Source organism: Pygoscelis adeliae, unplaced genomic scaffold (genome assembly GCF_000699105.1).
Source record: "Pygoscelis adeliae isolate BGI_AS28 unplaced genomic scaffold, ASM69910v1 Scaffold320, whole genome shotgun sequence".
Lineage (NCBI taxonomy): Eukaryota > Metazoa > Chordata > Aves > Sphenisciformes > Spheniscidae > Pygoscelis > Pygoscelis adeliae.
The window spans coordinates 136,735-153,614 of record NW_008823967.1 but is presented as its reverse complement, the minus strand read 5'-3'; the positions used below and the strand labels follow the sequence as shown (position 1 = coordinate 153,614).

The 16,880-nt window shown below is 42.4% G+C and overlaps 1 protein-coding gene across 1 annotated transcript in view; it reads left to right on the top strand.

Moving 5' to 3' along the window:
* PLCXD3 (phosphatidylinositol-specific phospholipase C, X domain containing 3) overlaps positions 1-16,000 on the top strand; it is an 83,211-nt gene extending 67,211 nt beyond the window's left edge. The window contains exon 3 of the mRNA XM_009324391.1: positions 15,807-16,000. Within this exon, the coding sequence (XP_009322666.1) occupies positions 15,807-15,963 (157 nt within the window). The 3' untranslated portion in view covers positions 15,964-16,000. The remainder of the gene's footprint in view (positions 1-15,806) is intronic.
* The last annotated feature ends 880 nt before the right edge of the window (positions 16,001-16,880 follow it).

The window sequence follows — 16,880 nt, the reverse complement described above, 5'->3', positions numbered from 1 at the left end:
CTGGGGGATGAAGGGATTGAGAGCAGCCCTGCCGAGAAGGACTTGGGGGTACTGGTGGATGAAAAGCTGGACATGAGCCAGCAATGTGCGCTCGCAGCCCACAAGGCCGACTGTATCCTGGGCTGCATCCAAAGAAGTGTGGCCAGCAGTTTGAGGGAGGTGATTCTGCCCCCGCTCTGGTGAGACCCCACCTGGAATATTGAGTCCAGCTCTGGAGCCCTCAGCATAAGAAGGACATGGACCTGTTGGAGGGTCCAGAGGAGGGCCACAAAAATGCTCAGGGGGATGGAACACCTCTCCTGTGAAGAAAGGCTGAGAGAGTTGGGGTTGTTCAGCCTGGAGAAGAGAAGGCTTTGGGGAGACCTTATTGCAGCCTATCAGTCCTTAGAGGGGGCTTATAAGAAAGATGGGGACAAACTTTTTAGCAGAGCCTGTTGCGACAGGACAAGGGGGAATGGGTTTAAACTAAAAGAGGGTAGGTTCAGACTAGATAAAAGGAAGAAATTTTTTATGCTGAGGGTGGTGAAACACTGGCACAGGTTGCCCAGAGAGGTAGTGGATGCCCCATCCCTGGAAACATTCCAGGTCAGGTTGGACGGGGCTCTGAGCAACGTGATCTAGTTGAAGATGTCCCTGCCCACGGCAGGGGGGTTGGACTAGATGACCTTTAGAGGTCCCTTCCAACCCAAACTATTCTATGATTCTATGACCACTTTGTTATGGTGTGTCTCAAGCAAACATCTATCCTGGTTTCATTCCAGGAGGATTTTGGTTTATTGTTGATGCATCCTCTGCAATCCCTTGCTATATTTTTACAAGCTATATAATGCACTTTTTAGTCTACCTTTTCCCTGATGGTCTGTGATGTGGTTTCTTTCATTTGTGGTATAGCAACCCTCCTTCATCCATGTGGAGTTCTCATTAAATAAAATATGAGATCAATTCAGAAGTTACCAAAATTACTGGAAACATGAGACTTCTCACAATGTCTGCCTGTTTTTAGTGCTGATCAGAACCAGTAAGAGCTCTCCAAATCATCAAAACATTTTTGTTTTTAAAGCTAATTTGAGATCACATCAATGGTATTCACATCAATGGTATATTGGTTAACATTTTTTAAGAGTTTGGTCTACAGTTGTTAGTTTTGTTAGATGTGGCAGCAAGTGCATGTTTGTGTAAATCGTTTCAACCGAGTGATTACAAAACCATTTGTTCTTTTTCCCATTGGTGCGGCTTTTTATTGAAAACTGCAGATATCTTCAAATCTCCTCTTTTTTTCAGGAATGCATCTTTCAGTATTTTTCTCCAGGGAGAAGTCTATTTTAGCAAAATAGTTTATGTCAAAACATTTCAACTTTGTACTTCTATTAATTCTGTCTTGTCTTCAGATTTATGTTACAGTGTTAATTGCAATATTTAATGCTGTTTCTATATTCACAGCTTTTCATTTTTTTATTCAGAAATAGGTCTTGAACTTTATTTGATGGGAAAGGCCAACATTTTGTATTTGCTTTATAATTCAAAACAAAATCACATTTTGAAATGCTGGAGTTTCTCACAGAACAGCAGTTCTTGGTTTTAGGCCAGATCTATTTAGTATCACAATGGGTGTATAGCACTGAAGTACGCAGCCTTTACTTGCCTCTCAATGTCACTGTTTATCAAGTGACAGTCTGCAGACAATGTCATACTTCTCTCATTCCTAACGTCCATTTTAATTTTGCTTATGACTATTGGAAATTACAGTTTTATCCATTAACTATAGGGTGAATACCACTGGCCAAGCAAAGTAGCAGTATTATTAACAATAATAAGTGACCTGGTGTGCATGGTAATAAATACTGTAGAAGGACAGAGTTCTTCAGGGAGACACTATTGTCTAAGTAATACTGTGGCACATCTCCAGGACTTTTACTTTTTTGCAGGAAAAGTAAGTCAGAACCTGGTTTTAATTTTTCTCTAACAAAGTTCAACCTCATTATTTTGGCCAAAAGTGAAATGGACCAACTGCTGTCTTTAAAATGATTTGAAGTCAAGGCAGACGGCATGATGGTAGATGTAGTCTGGAGTTAGTGATTTGGAACTATGCAACGTGGAAGAGTCTGACTCAGCTTTATGACTGATCTGAATTTTGCTGTCAGTCATGTTATGTTACCATTGATTGTGTCATCTAGACATTTCAAGGCTGTTGGCTGTAAGGTCAAGTTAAAACAAACAACGACAATTAGCATTTGACTACAAACTCTACCAGTAATGAATGTTAAAAAGGATGGCTCAAAGGTGAACAGAAATATCGACCAGAGTGAAACAAGCAGATTTTATTCCTTCCAGTGGATTCCTTTGCGCAGTACAGTAAGTAAACTGTACCACTGTTACCTTAATGATAGGCCCTTCTGAGTTGGTTAAAATAACTGTATTAATCCTGCTTATCTTCAGGTTAAGTTCTGCTATATTCAGTGTCGAGCTTGGAAGTTAGTTTTTCATCGAGTGTTTGAATTGTCAGGATTCCTCTTGGAGCCTTCTTTGCGATTCCCGATGTCACTGGGGAAGATGTTTTATAAAAGCTGTAAGAAGTGAATACATTCAAGCAGAGAGGAGAGTGATCTGTGTAATCTCCATAGCAGAATTGCAGAAGGGCTAGCATGAGCATTGCACACATTAAAGCAGACCTGTGAAAACAGTGGTTTAGAGTGGAGAGCAGCAAACATAACACCCTTATCTAAAAATGGCAGGGGAATGGTCTGAGCCCCCACAAGCTTTCAGGAGAAGGCAAGACTGAAGAGCTTAACTGGAAAGAAGTGATAATTAAAGATACAGAGGTTAGTGGAAAGTAGGATAAATGTTGATGAGGTTTTGCCAAAGGTGGATGATGTCAAACAATCTTCATTTGTTTTTGTAACTAATTCTATGGAAATTTTACAGGAAAATTTCAGGATTTCAGTAATACAGCTGGTGAAGCGTTAAGTAGGATATTATCAACCGAAGTGGAATTTGGGAATTGGAAATGGAGTTGGGACTGGTTGGAAGTACCAGACTGAAAAGAAGGTAATGGTAGCATTCCTCAAAGAGCCTGGTCGTCTTTAATATTTCCATGAAGGACCTTGGATTCAGCTGTAGGAGACTGCTAATGGAGTTTGCTGATAACACAAAGTAAGAGGCTATCATCGTAACAGAGGAAAGTTGAGGAGTATCACACAGCAAGAACTGGGTGCCTGCAGTATTTAGAAATGAGCTGGAATTCAGTGGTATAAAATGCAAGGTCATAACGATGGGAGCGTCCTCTGGTAAGGTGGGATCTCACCAGCTGGGGAAGCCAGGCAAGGCAGATGCTGGAGTGTCACCCATGGCTGGCTAAATCTGAGCCCTCAGTGGAAAGCATCTGGGAAAAAGAGCAGTATTCTCTTGATAGGCGCCAAGGCATTTCCAGCATAAGCAGAAAGGTGGTGATATTACTGCCCAAGGCGCAGGTAGGATATCTTTTTGGATATCCTGTGCAATTCTGATCATCCGTGTTCTGGAGAGTAGATTAAAATTGGCATAGATGCAGAGAGGGACTACTGACTCAGATAATCAGGGAATGAATTGCTGAAGACATCGAGAGAGCTTGTCTTGTTTATCCTAGCACAATGAAGCCTGAGAGGCTATGTGATTACAGTCTATAAATATCACAGGGGAATAAATACCAGAGAGGGAAAAGAACAGTTTAGGCTAAAGGCCAGTGTTCTCACAAGAGCAACAGTTATTCACAGAGTAAATAAAATTAGGCTGGAAGTGAGAGAAGGGCTCCTTGCAATCAGACCAGTGAGGTTTTCCAGCAGTCTTACATCTAGAAAAGTGGGAGTGAGAAAGCTGACTGCTTTTAAGATGAGCTCTATCAGCTTTTGAAAGAGGAACAGAGATCATTAGCAGATTCCTCCCAGGTCCCCTTCTACGGGAGAACGTCACGGCTGCTAACCCGCCTTTTCAAAGACAGCTGTGCACGGTCTTGTCCACGCCACTTGCTTTGTCACTGGAGATGGGAGGACAGGACCACGCGGCGCAGTGTTCCTCTCACTGCTAGGTTGCCTGTGGGAGCTCTGGGAGCAGTCTGGTCTCGAGGCATGTGAGAAGCCACTGCCCGTGATGGGGAAGCAGGCGCTCTTGCAGTATTCGTTCCTACCCCCACTAGTTATTGAGGAGTCAGAAGTCTGCGTTAGGGGGGACAAATCCTCCTGACGTGGGACCACCTTGGCAGGAAGATAGCCCAGTGAGCACATCTCCCCCAGCTGTAGCCAGAACACATTTCTCACTGTGAAAAGACAGTGGCTATTCCGTAATGTCTCCTGGGTATTGAATTTGGCACAATTATAATTGGTATAATGCAGGGTTTATCATAAGAATGCTTTGGGCTTGTTAATACTGGGTTGTGAGGAAAGCAAGTGGAAGGAATGAGGAATAGCTCAGGGAAGGCTGCTCCTGGTAAATGATTCACAGCAATGCCCAGAATGCTATTTAGGAGGATACTGCCTCTGGGATCCAGCTGATTAACAAAGCTGGTTTAGCTGTGTGAGGCCAGAGCTAGAAGCCAGAAAATGTATGAAGGATAATAAGCAGCTTAGTCTCCCTCTCTGGTGAGATGAAGCAGTTGTGTAGAGGAGCTAGTGGGTGTGTGACAACTGTAGACCCCCGCAGCCTGCGGTCCAGGCACCAGGCTGGGGTGCTGGGTGGCAAAACTATAGGTGGCAATGACAGCAGCGTAATAAGGATCCTTGGTGCTATGTATATATTTGATATACACCTTGCAAGGGAAACGATAAAACTAGCTTTGTACATTAAGGCTTCATGGAGAAAGAGGTGGAGGAAGTTCAGTCCACACAAAAAGGCAGTTGCCAATATAATCAAAGGAAACGACAGCAGGAAGCAGAAGAGGTGGTGCCTCAGATGGAGGGAGGTACAGCAGGGAGGAATTTTGATGCTAAACAGAAATTTGCCAGAAAAACAGATTTGTGAGCACCATTGGTACTATTTGTGAAATTGGGTCGAACTTGATGATGAATGGTATTTGAGGAAAATATGTAGGAAAACATTTCGTCTTGATATTTTCAAACTTATTGTTTTAGAAATATTGATGTTTTGACAGTTTCAAAATAACTTTATTTTAAAATGACACCTAATTTAAAATTACTTAAATTTTAAAATACCAAAAAGTAAGAAAAGAATGTTTAATTGGCTACATTGAACATTAACTAGACATTTAATTTTTTTAATTAACTGAAAAACTGTATGTTCCTATATAATTTTGTCCCCCACCGTCTCATTTCCTGACTTGTTTTAATCACAACACCATTCAAATCAGAGCTGTAATTATGCCCAATTTCTGTTACTTGGATGTGCAGCCTGAAGCTCTTACTATATTCTCTGCTTCTTCTTGCTGTCCAGATAGCAGCAGTGCTGAAAAACAACTAGTTCCCTGTACCTTTTTTCAAAGGCGATTATTTTTGTCATAATTTTCCATTTAAACTTTGTTTGGTGGATTGCTTTGTTGTAATCTACTTGCTGATGTTTCATGAATGAAGCAGACTTCCACCTTCTGTGAAAAATCAGGAAGTGTTAAATTCCTGGGAATGCTGCAAGACCCATCTCTTCACCGGAACTTTCTCTGACTTGAGTATGGTTATTTTCCTTGCATTTTTCAACATTACATTCAATATGAATTATTCTACAGTATGTCTGTCTGAATGAAGTATTGTGGAATATACTGAGCAAGGTACTATGGCAAACAGCTGCATGCAGTTTTGCATATTTTGGTTGTCTGTTCTCTGCCACTGTAGACTGACTTTATATCTCCACTTGATGGAACAAAAAAATTAGAACCACTTAAAGCTGTTTATCGGAAAGAAAATGGAAATTGCTTTGCTCTGTATTCCATAGCAAAGGATTCAAATATAGTTGTGAAATTTAGTTTAATTTCGAAGCATCTGCAGGAAGAAAACATTAATTTTGCAGGCTATGCTATTAGACTTAAAAAAAATCCATATTTTACCCATTTAGTTAAGTGTTTTAGATTTATTGTAGTATTTATTTCAGTGGAAACTGTGCAACGATGTGTGAAATTCTGTTACAGGTCATACAGCAGAATGATAGTGCTGACAGCCAGAAGTTTCTTAAATAAACTCTGCCTTCCTCCTAGCTGCTCTGCTTTCCCTGATAGTGATATATACCTTTTTACTAACTTTCCCCGTTACTCAAAAGTGGTTTTTTTTTTCCCAGAATCGCTCTGCTAATTCGTCTGTGTTCCAAGGTTCTGGGCAGGGCTAAACACTGGTAGAAATCACCTCTTCTTGTTCGCTTTCTCTGGTAGACCCTCTTTCATTGTTCTCCACATTAAATGTCAGAGTATTTCCTCCATGCACAACCTCTTTTTTTTTCTTTTTAATTCATTGCCTTTTAATCTCTCTCTTTTTTCTTTACATCATTCAAATTTTACATGCTCAAGAAGGTGAGTTCTGTAACGAGGGGCTAAGCCATCAGCAGCAAGTGAAACTATGAACTGGGGAGTAGCTGGGCAGCTCCGTACCTGGAGTCCCCTACCAAATTCCTCAGCAGGAGAGCTCTTTGAAAGGTCCCAGGCGACACATGGCGGCAACCCTTGGAGAAAACAAAGCCCTTGGCCAAGTCTGGTGGAAACCTTGTTCGTGAATGGTCTAGTACTGCCTACAACATACACCTGTGACAAAGCAGTTCCCGCTCTGCAGTCAACTCTAATACCTGATTTGAATGGTTTAATACAGTGATTCAAGTGTAATGAGTGTATGAATAAATCATAACTCTTTTTTTAAATAACTAGAAGATGGGGCGGGGGGGGAAAGCCCCAAACTGGTAGCTATTCCCTTAATTGTTGACAGATATTTTCTTATGTAAAGCAGAGGTTTTCTCTGTTTCACAGGCAGCGGAATAACTTGCAGTTCCTATTTCCATAGTCCATGCTTATTGTCACTTCTGTGAATTTCTTGGCATTTCTTGAACAGTCAGATTTCTGTGTGGAACTGGGACTAGGACTGACTGTCTCAAGCAGGTAAACTATGCCACGTGCAGGCACCTGTGTAAATAAGTGTTCAGGTTTATCTCTGTTTGGGCCACAAAAGGTTGAAAGGAATGATGTCTGAACAAGCACTTAGATTTCTCTGTTCCCCTCCGTTTTCATAGCTTAAGACTTGCACCACCGTTATGAAAATGGGAGATATTTCTCCCCTGTGTGATCTCCCAAGAGATAACTGGTTAGAAGAGCAGTTGATGAGCTTGTCTAACTCTATCTGCTGGATCACTGAGAAAAGCCAGCCTTTGAAAACAGGCATCCTCATGGCAGGCAGTAGTTTTCCTGTTAGTCCATGAACTGTCATGTATTTGTCCATACTAGCATAACTACGTGTGTTACAAGGCCTTCTTCAGGCATGATGTAAAAGCCTCACTTTGTGTGGTAGCAGTTCAAGCTTTTAGCTCTGGCATTGCCCACTTCAGTTCCCCACTACATTGACCAAGAGAGTAGCCAAAATACTGGAGTTGCCTCATTAATGAGATCTTTTATACTACAGGGTCCACTGAGTCCTTTCCCAGCTGTCTGCATTCCTAATGCTATTAGTTAATGCCCTAGATGCAATGGCTAAAAACATGGAATCAGGGAAAAATAGGATGTTGAATATTAATCACCTACAGGACCACCATTTGCTGCTATTAAATATCCCATTGCATTTTTGTACGAGCATAGAGGCGTAGGTTCAATATTCAGCTGAAGTGTTCTTTGAAGGCAGGGCAGGAAAGGCCCTTTTGAGCTCATTTCTGCCTCCCCTTAAAAATGAAACCCAGTGTCGTGGTTTAACCTCAGTTGGAAACTAAGCACCACGCAGCCGCTTGCTCACTCCCCCCCCCCACCCGGTGGGATGGGGGAGAGAATTGGAAAAGCACAAGTGAGAAAAACTCATGGGTTGAGATAAAAACAGTTTAATAATGGAAATGAAATGATAATAATAATAATATGATAATAATAATAATAATACTACACAAAGCAAGTGATGCACAGTACAATTGCTCACCACCCGCCGACCGATGCCCAGCCAGTCCCCGAGCAGCGGCCCCCCCGGCCAGCTTCCCCCAGTTTATGTACTGAGCATGACGTCACATGGTATGGAATGTCCCTTTGGCCAGTTTGGCTGTGCCCCCTCCCAGCTTCTTGTGCACCTGCAGCCTTCTCAGTCGGTAGAGCATGGAAAACTAGAAAGTCCTTGGCCAGTGTAAGCATTACCTAGCAACAACTAGAACATCGGTGCCTTATCAATTTTGTTCCCATCCTAAATCCAAAACACAGCGCTGTACCAGCTACTAGGAAGGAAATTAACTCTTATCCCTGCCGAAACCAGGACACCCAGAAAGCCAACAACAGCTCAGTAGGAGAGCAAAAATATCTGGCCCCTGGTGACTCTGCAGAGTACAGTACTATGATCAATTACATTAAAACATTCATCTGACCCCAGCATGGTAGTCTGTGTCATCTGATTAGATGCACTTCCAAACTGTATAAAGCAATTGGAGATGACTGAATTACAGATAAGCATATTCAAAAGAATATATTCAGGGCTGTTGGATGTTAATGTAGGTAGTTCTTGCAACGTAACAGCTCATGGGCAGTGTAACGTCCATTCAGGATCTGGGAAAAGGAATTCCCACCTGTGTGCCTTCGAGATTATTAATAATAAAATTTCACCCAGCATTGCCCAAATTTTCTGGTTCTAGTCAGCCTGGCCTTCATAGTGCCAATTTTATGGCCACACTACTGCTGTCTAGAGAGGAACTGAGGGGTAAGGAAGTGAATCTAAGGAGTTCCTTCCCAGCCTGTTCATGCCGACCTCATGTGAATCTCTGTGCTTCAGTTCATTTGTTCCCTGGTTGTGTCAATTCAACAGTTTGGGAGGTCCTGTTATAATCAAATCTCATCAATGAACTGGGCCATTTGGGACAGAGGGAGAGCAAAAATGGTTGATTTGTTTCTGTTAATGCAGACCATTTCCACGTGCTGGTTTTTTGTTTTTTTTTTTTTTTTTTGTCCCTATGGGTCTATTAGCACAACTGAGAGAATGGTTAAATTTTGATCAGGTAGCAGAAACGAACAGCTGGCATGTAAAACAAGAGGACCTTTTAAACTAGTTTTGCCACAGAGAAAATTATGGTAGAATGATAAACTGTGGAATGATACCTAAGGTTCATGTTCTGCAGTAAATCTTTAGCGGGAGCAGAGTGAGGACATGGTGAACACTCTTGAGCAGCACACCTTAATGCCGTTATTTTTGGTGGCACCTATTTGTGGGTACTTGTGCTGTTTTTGGCTGGGACAGAGTTAATTTTCTTCCTGGTAGCTGGTATGGGGCTATGTTTGTGCTGAAAACAGTGTTGATAACACAGGAGTGTTTTAGTTACTGCTGAGCAGTGCTGACACAGAGTCAAGGCCTTTTCTGCTTCTCACCCCACCCCACCAGCGAGTAGGCTGGGGGTGCACAAGAAGTTGGGAGGGGACACAGCTGGGACAGCTGACCCCACCTGGCCAAAGGGATGTTCCATACCATATGACATCCTGCTCAGCATGTAAAGCTGGGGGAAGAAGAAGGAAGGAGAGATGTTTGGAGTGATGGCGTTTTGTTTTCCCAAGTCACCGTTACGTGTGATGGAGCCCTGCTTTCCTGGAGGTGGCTGAACACCTGCCTGCCGATGGGAAGGAGTGAAGGAATTCCTTGTTTTGCTTTGCTTGTGTGTGCGGCTTTTGCTTTACTTATCAAACTGTCTTTATCTCAACCCACGAGTTTTCTCACTTTTACTCTTCTGATCCTCTCCCCATCCCACCGAGGGGGAGTGAGCGAGCGGCTGTGTGGGGCTTAGTTGCCGGCTGGGGTTAAACCACAGCAGTACTCCAGTTGAAGCTAATGAGGATGTATAAGGATACTTATGTAGGGGTGCTCGGAATACAGAGGAAGGTTGTGATATCTCCATCACTGGGAGCTTGTAAGTACTGATTAAATTGAACATTTACCAGGAGTGGTTTGTACCACTGATCTTTGTGTAGTTGATCCTGCCCAGGATGGGCTGGATGAACTTGAACTTTTCAAGGTTCTTTCCAGTCATGATTTTTATGATTCAGTGACACATGAGACATCCACTGCTCCCACTGGAGCGATGAATTCTCAGCATCCTTGAAAAGCCAAAGTCAGCATGTGCTGAATTACAGCTCCAGAATTAATCAGTGTTCTTGCAAACGTGGGTAAAATTGGATGGAGGGGGGAAAAGTTAAAGAGGCTAGGGATTCAGATTCAGGCTCGTGTTAGTACATCCTCCTGCAGAGGAGTGCTCTTTTTCATGGAGAGTAACACCTATTTGCAAAAGGCTGCAGGAGGGCTGGGTGTGTGCTTTGCTGGAGAGGGAAGAAACGCCATGTCACTTTGCCCTGAGCAAGTGGACCTGCTTCAGTTCTTGCTGGTGTTACTGGTAACAGGTGCTTGATGCTAGGCAGCATCGCACTCTGTAAATGAGACCAGTTTCTCACTCTGGATTAGGTTGTACTGGCTCCCTGCACTCCAGCAGAAAACCTGTTCTGCCTTTTGTGATCAAACTCTCATTAAACAGTGAACAGCCCTTTTGTTTTGTGTTTACAAAGTTGCTTTTCCTCCTCCTCTCCCTTGAAAGCTCTGCAGAGAGGAATGGCTGTTTTGCCACAGGAGGTCCTGTCGTAGAGTGCTGCTGTCATTAGTGTTCTGTCACATTGTCAGGCTTTGATGACTCAGGCATTAAAAAAAAAAACCAAACAACCACTCCTCTTTCTGAACTAAAACAGCCTAAGAGCAAATTTTTTAAAGCAAATTTTAATGCAGTTAGTTAGGTCATATTTTCTTTCTGAAGGCTCGTAATGGGACTCATGGTTTTGCTGCTTGAACTGAAGCTACTTTAATGTTTACTTACTATTTTTTAAACAAAATTCAATACCATTGGAGTCCACTTAAGGTCTTTGATAGATTAAAAAAAAAAAGAGGTCTTGAATATTCAATAGCTTTGAAAAGGGCTATGCATGTTTTGTAGTTTAGGGCAGTGTTTCTCAGCTGATTTCTTTAATGCATCAGAAAATAGTTCCTGAAAGAAGTGAAAAACTTAAAAAGAAATCTGCGCACATTTCTGTTTATACAAGCAAGCAAACACAACAGGCAAAATAGACATAAGAAAATAACTGTCAAAGCTGAGCCTAGATTTTACTGGGTTGTAAATGAAAATCACTGTAGCAATGCTATATGAGAAAGTACATGGCTCCTCAACAAAAAAAGGCTGGAAACGGTGATGTAGGGCATGTCTGTATGCGTGATGTAAGCCATCCTGATACCCAAGCCATGCCCAAATGATTAGTACCTCTGACTGACCTGGTGAGGTGCCACCTAGAAGCAAGAGCTTTGGTCTCAGAAGAAGAATAGCCACATTAAATATCTCTGCACAACACTGCATTGTCCTGTGTAGATAAGTCCTAACTGCCGAGATCTCCTCCGCTCTCCCCCTTCTCATGCAGACTTTTTGGCAGGTCCAGGAGTCCCTGCAGGAGGCTGCTGGGCAGCATGGGTGGTGGGGTGGATCTGGCCCCTTGTGCCGGGATGTAGCGGTGGTGGGCTGGGACCGGACGACAGCCCTTCCCATGAGGTCCTTCCACGTTGTGTCCGGTCACATTGATTTCATCCCCCTGCTCTCTTACCCTCCTGAGTGTGAGGGGCAGCTGTCTGGTACCTCCTAGTTCCCAGTCAGTGCAAATAAATTATATATTCTATGTATTCCTTCAGGACAGAAAACTTTTCACCAAGGTTACTGATCCCAATGCATAGTTAAACTCAGGTAATGTGCCGTTCCCCTCCTTCCCTGCTACTGCTCAAGCTCTCCTGTCCTGTGGCTTTCCCCTCTCTGCCCTGCTCGTGCCGCCAGCCCTCCCCTCCTGCTGAGGACGTGGAAAACGAAGTTGACTTCAGATGCTGGTTTGTGGGGCAACACTGCACTGGCCTGGCAGCATTGGATCTAGCCAGCCCCAACCAGGTTGATGGAGCTGCAGTAGGATGAAAACAGTTCCCCAGGTAGTGGGGTGAGAGGAGGAGACTCCTCTCTTTCTCCCCATGCCGGTTTTGCTGACGAGCACACCTTCTCTTCTCCCTGGCTCCAGGCTAAGGCAAGCAGCACCCTTCTGTGTGTGTGCCTCAGTGTTACACGGTGGCTTTTGCAATCCTTGGGGGTTAGAAGTGATTCCTTCCAAGAACTGGGATTGTGGCCACAAGGGCTGGCCTGCACAGCTGCAGGATGCAGCTGACTTCAGTGAGTTTAAGGGCTGACAGTATTCTGTGTCTGTCAGCCTTTCCAGCTGCCTGGCTCTTCGTTTGTAGCATGTTAATATAGGACTTCTCATCTTGTATGCCCTTCAGAACACTTACTCACAGTGTTGAAACCTCATAACACATCTCTGAGGCCAGTATCAACTCATCCAGCTTTCACTGCATCATTTGCAGCTGAAGCACAGGAGGGCTGGAAGACTTGAGGTTGCCCTCAGGAGAGCTAGAGCCTGTGCTGCATGCAGTTTCAATAGTGGCATCGCTGTCATTATTACCAGAATGACACTGTTTTATTAGGAACACTTGTTACACTAGCACAATGGAGCTGTGGATGTAGTTACAGTATGACTACACTGCTGTAGTTAGCGGGGTTAACAGCAGATACTACTAACCTGGAGTATTTACAAGCGTGGCCCATACTCACATGGCTGGGCTGTCCTCAGCCCTTGCAGGGTCGGGATCTGAACCATTGGTGCCAGAGCTTCAGTGAGACCCTTAAGCACGGGCATCAACATCCTCCCTAGGAGAGCTAGGACCTGCCTAACACAGAGGCAGTGATGCTGTTGGGGTTTGCAAGCTGAGAGGCTTGCATATGCTCATGCGCAAAATAATTTCTTATCAACATCGCAAGAATATCTACGAAGACCATGGTACATACTGGGTTTCTGTGAGCACAGTCATGTAGGTGGCTGCCACACAGCATGGTTTGTGTTCCCAAGACTAAAACCCTTAATGAGAACAATTACTAGTTTGAGGTATGCAGAGACTGGAAATTACAAGGAAGGGTGAACAAGGTTTGTGCTGCTATCACAAAGGCACCCTGAGAAATGTTAAAGCAGGCTTATTCTAATAATTATTGTAAGCATGTGAGATATTTGTACTGAAACTGAGCAACGTGTCGTTTCTTACAGTCATTGACTTAATCCACTTTCAAGATGGTACTATGGGAAGAAAATTATTTTTATGGGGTTTTTCTATGAATTTCTCTCATAAGCAGAGTTGCATAGCCTTGATCAAATCTCTAAAGACAGTGGAATCTTTTGTTCAGGTATTCTTTTTTTTACAGGATTGTGTTCTTTGGCTTTGCTATGCAAATTAGCTTTTTGTTGGATAATCTGATTCACTTTTTGACTTATCTTTGAATGCTCTCTGGTCTCGTGAACAAAAGATTTCTGTGACTTTATCTAACAATTTGTGTATGAGCAAAGGGTCATGCAACTGTGTCCCGTGTGAAATATCAGTAAAATGCAAATTACTCATTTAACTACCAAGCCTAACTGGAGATGAAATGGTAGGGCAAACTGAGTTTAAGATAGAGCACTAATCAAAAGGAGGCATGACTACCTGTTAAACGCTGGCTTAATAAGAACACAGCAGGAAAAAGAAAACAGTATTTCAGTCTATATGGCTAAGTGTATAGACAGCAAATTCTGTAGTCTGAAGACAGAATTACATCAGAACCAGCTTCAGAACAAATAAAGGACACCAAAAGAAGTTAATTATGCCTCAAGGGGGAGTAAAATATCAAGGGTATCAACTTATGCAGAAGGAAGGAAGAAAAAAATCTGTGCCTGCCTACAATCAATCAGTTCACCTTTAAACCTGAAACTCTTTGAGCTTAAATAGGATGCTATTAAAGACAAAGGCAACATACTGCCATCTTAGAAGTTCAGCCTTGTGTCTTTGTCCAGTGTTCAGCAGTATCTCTTGCATGTGAAGATGCAGTGGGGTTTTCAACTGCTCTGAGCTGCCTTTTATCACCTTGGTGGCCTGGTGAGATGTTGGCCATGCTGTTCTGCTGAGATCTGTCCTGGTTCTGGTTGCTCACAGATCTTTTCAAACAGTCCAGGCATTGCTGGATATTTAACACCTGACCTGTGTGTGTTACAGTTCCACAGAATGCAGCTTTTCAGAATTACATAAATTTAAAGATCGAGGCTGGGTTCTTATATAGCAGAGTGCTTAAGCTCAGTTTTATGCACCGGTGTGCATACGTACACATGCTTCAGTCACATTGAATCAATGAGTGAAATAAAATGCGTTGCTGGGCTTAAACGTGAATCTTAACGATGGATTAAGCACATTTCGCTGAAGCAAAACCTTAGTGTTCTGCATTCTCTGGTAAAATCATAGAGGGAGCTAATTATAACTGCTTGGTTTTTTTCAGTACTAAATTGTTTTAAAAATGAGTGATTCTGGTGGCCACTGACAAGTACAATCTGTGTCTGCTAATAGTTCTGTTTTCTTTAGATCTGTTTTTCCTAAAGCTTTTGGGAGCAGATTTGGTTCAGCGTGTTCAGCTTGATTTAAATTACTGTCAGACCAACATTTTACATGTACCTTGCCTCTGTGAAAGAGGCTGTACAACATGCTGGCTGAGGGGGAATCACAGATCTATAGATTTTAGAGCAAAGGGAGAACACGAAGTTCATCTAAACTGACTGCAACCCTGCCCAATCCATAGGTTCTTTTATTTAACTCAGCAGCTTGAGGTTGACCGAGAGTGTATTTTTAGAATGACAGCTAGGCTTGATTTAAAGACTCCAAGTGCTGCAGAGTTTGTCAGAATCATTGGGAGTTTGTTCCAATGGTCAATTACCCTTTCTCTGAAAAACCTGTACCTTATTTTTTTGGAACTCTGTTAACTTCTGTCTTCTGAAAACTGGATCTTGCTGCTTGACTTCCTCAGCTGGACTGGGGAGCCCTTTACTTTCCCATAGATATTTCTTGTGATTGTTAGTTTATATTTTCATGGTGTCAGAAAAATTTCTTTATACTCACAAACCCAGTTAGGCAGACATCTTTTTCACCCCAGTATTCCTGTGCTAAGGGTTTGACATAAAAATATGCTGTCTTAGAAAAGAGTTGATATGACTGGTGCTTTTTATTTCAGTTACTAACCACTGGTTTATGATTTAATAAAATTCACGGCTGAGATATTAATACTGGGAAAGAAAGGCTATTTGGTATATGCTGTACTTAAACTGTAGAAATCATGGTTGCTCCTGTGTCCCCCAAAATATTATTCTCAGTATTTCCTTGAATGTATCAAACATGCTTTGCAGATGGCTTGAGTTCTCTGTTACTTCTTTTTTCCATAAAAAATTCCCGTGGAGTCATATGACCGGATGATATCGAAAAGGTGTCTGGTCCATGACCTTGCCCCTAGGCAAGATCAATAATTACTGTGAGCCTGTATGATCTTCCTTTCATTCTTTTCTACTGAGAAGTTGAAATACAGTCGACATACATTTCCACAGAGAATGAAAATTATAAAGAGAAGGGTTTTCAGAAAGCTTGAGCAGTAACCTGTGTCCTTTCTCACATGGTTCCCTTAGAAACCAAGTAAGATCAATGGGAGAAACTGTTGGTAAATCCTGCCTCGATGCTTTTGTCTCACTGCTTTATGAGTAATTATTGTTCCTGTTTTCTCCTTAGGGCTCTTCCTGCAATGATGCAGTGGGTCCGAACTCAGAAACCAGGAGAAAGTGGTGTGAATATTATTACTGCAGATTTTGTAGAACTTGGTGACTTTATCAGCACAGTCATAAAGCTCAACTATGCCCTGGATGAAGGTGAAGATGACACTACTTGATAGTACTATAATATATGTGTTATTGCGTTATTTAGAACTTTAAAAAAAAAAAGATTGCATTTTAAAAGAATTATCTTGTAAAACATTGATCTTCCTATAACACGCTGAGGTGTTTAGGGCTTTAGTGGGTTGGGCGTAGGGGAATTATTTTAATCAATTATGATCATTTTTTACATTTGTGTTTCATGTGAAGAGCAAAACGAAACATGTTTACAGTGTTTGATAAAAGAAGGCCATTTACATGTTTTCTGTGAGGTACCAAATACGATTCATGTGTCTTCTATGGTTACGAACAGTGCCAAGAAATTTGCTGCTTTCGGAGCAATGGGATGTATATTGCCCTCTGCCTGCCCACAGCAGGATTCCCAACGGTGTGAGCGTTACACTGGGAGACTAAGGACAGTATATCTGGCCGGAAAATTTTAAGCTGCTACACTTCATCTATTAGGTGGTTTAACTGATCTTATTTATCAGTCAGCTACAGGTTTAAATGCCTTTGTGAAGTAAATCCAAAGTCATGCCTCTAACACATACATAATCAGTGGACAGTAAACATGATGTATTATGTAGCTTGCACAGACTAAATCCTGCTTGCTTTTCATTCTCAAAATGGGGTCTCCCAATGTCTCTGCTCCAGGTCAAGTCAGCAGATACGTGGTGCTGGCCTAACTCTGTACTAGGAGCTGCCAGTGCATATTTTCCCTGGTTCTAGCAGGAACAAAGTTAGGCCAGCTTGGAGCACTGCTTCCTCCCAGGGTTAATCTTATGCAAGAGCCTGATCCAACGTCCAGTGAGTTTAACAGGAAAATTTCCTGTGTTTAGCGTGGATTTGGCATAGGATCAGTAAATTGTGTGTATTGTAAGGTGGGCAGGATTTTTGTCCCATAGTGGAAACCTGCTTTCTGCAGGTCTAAAAC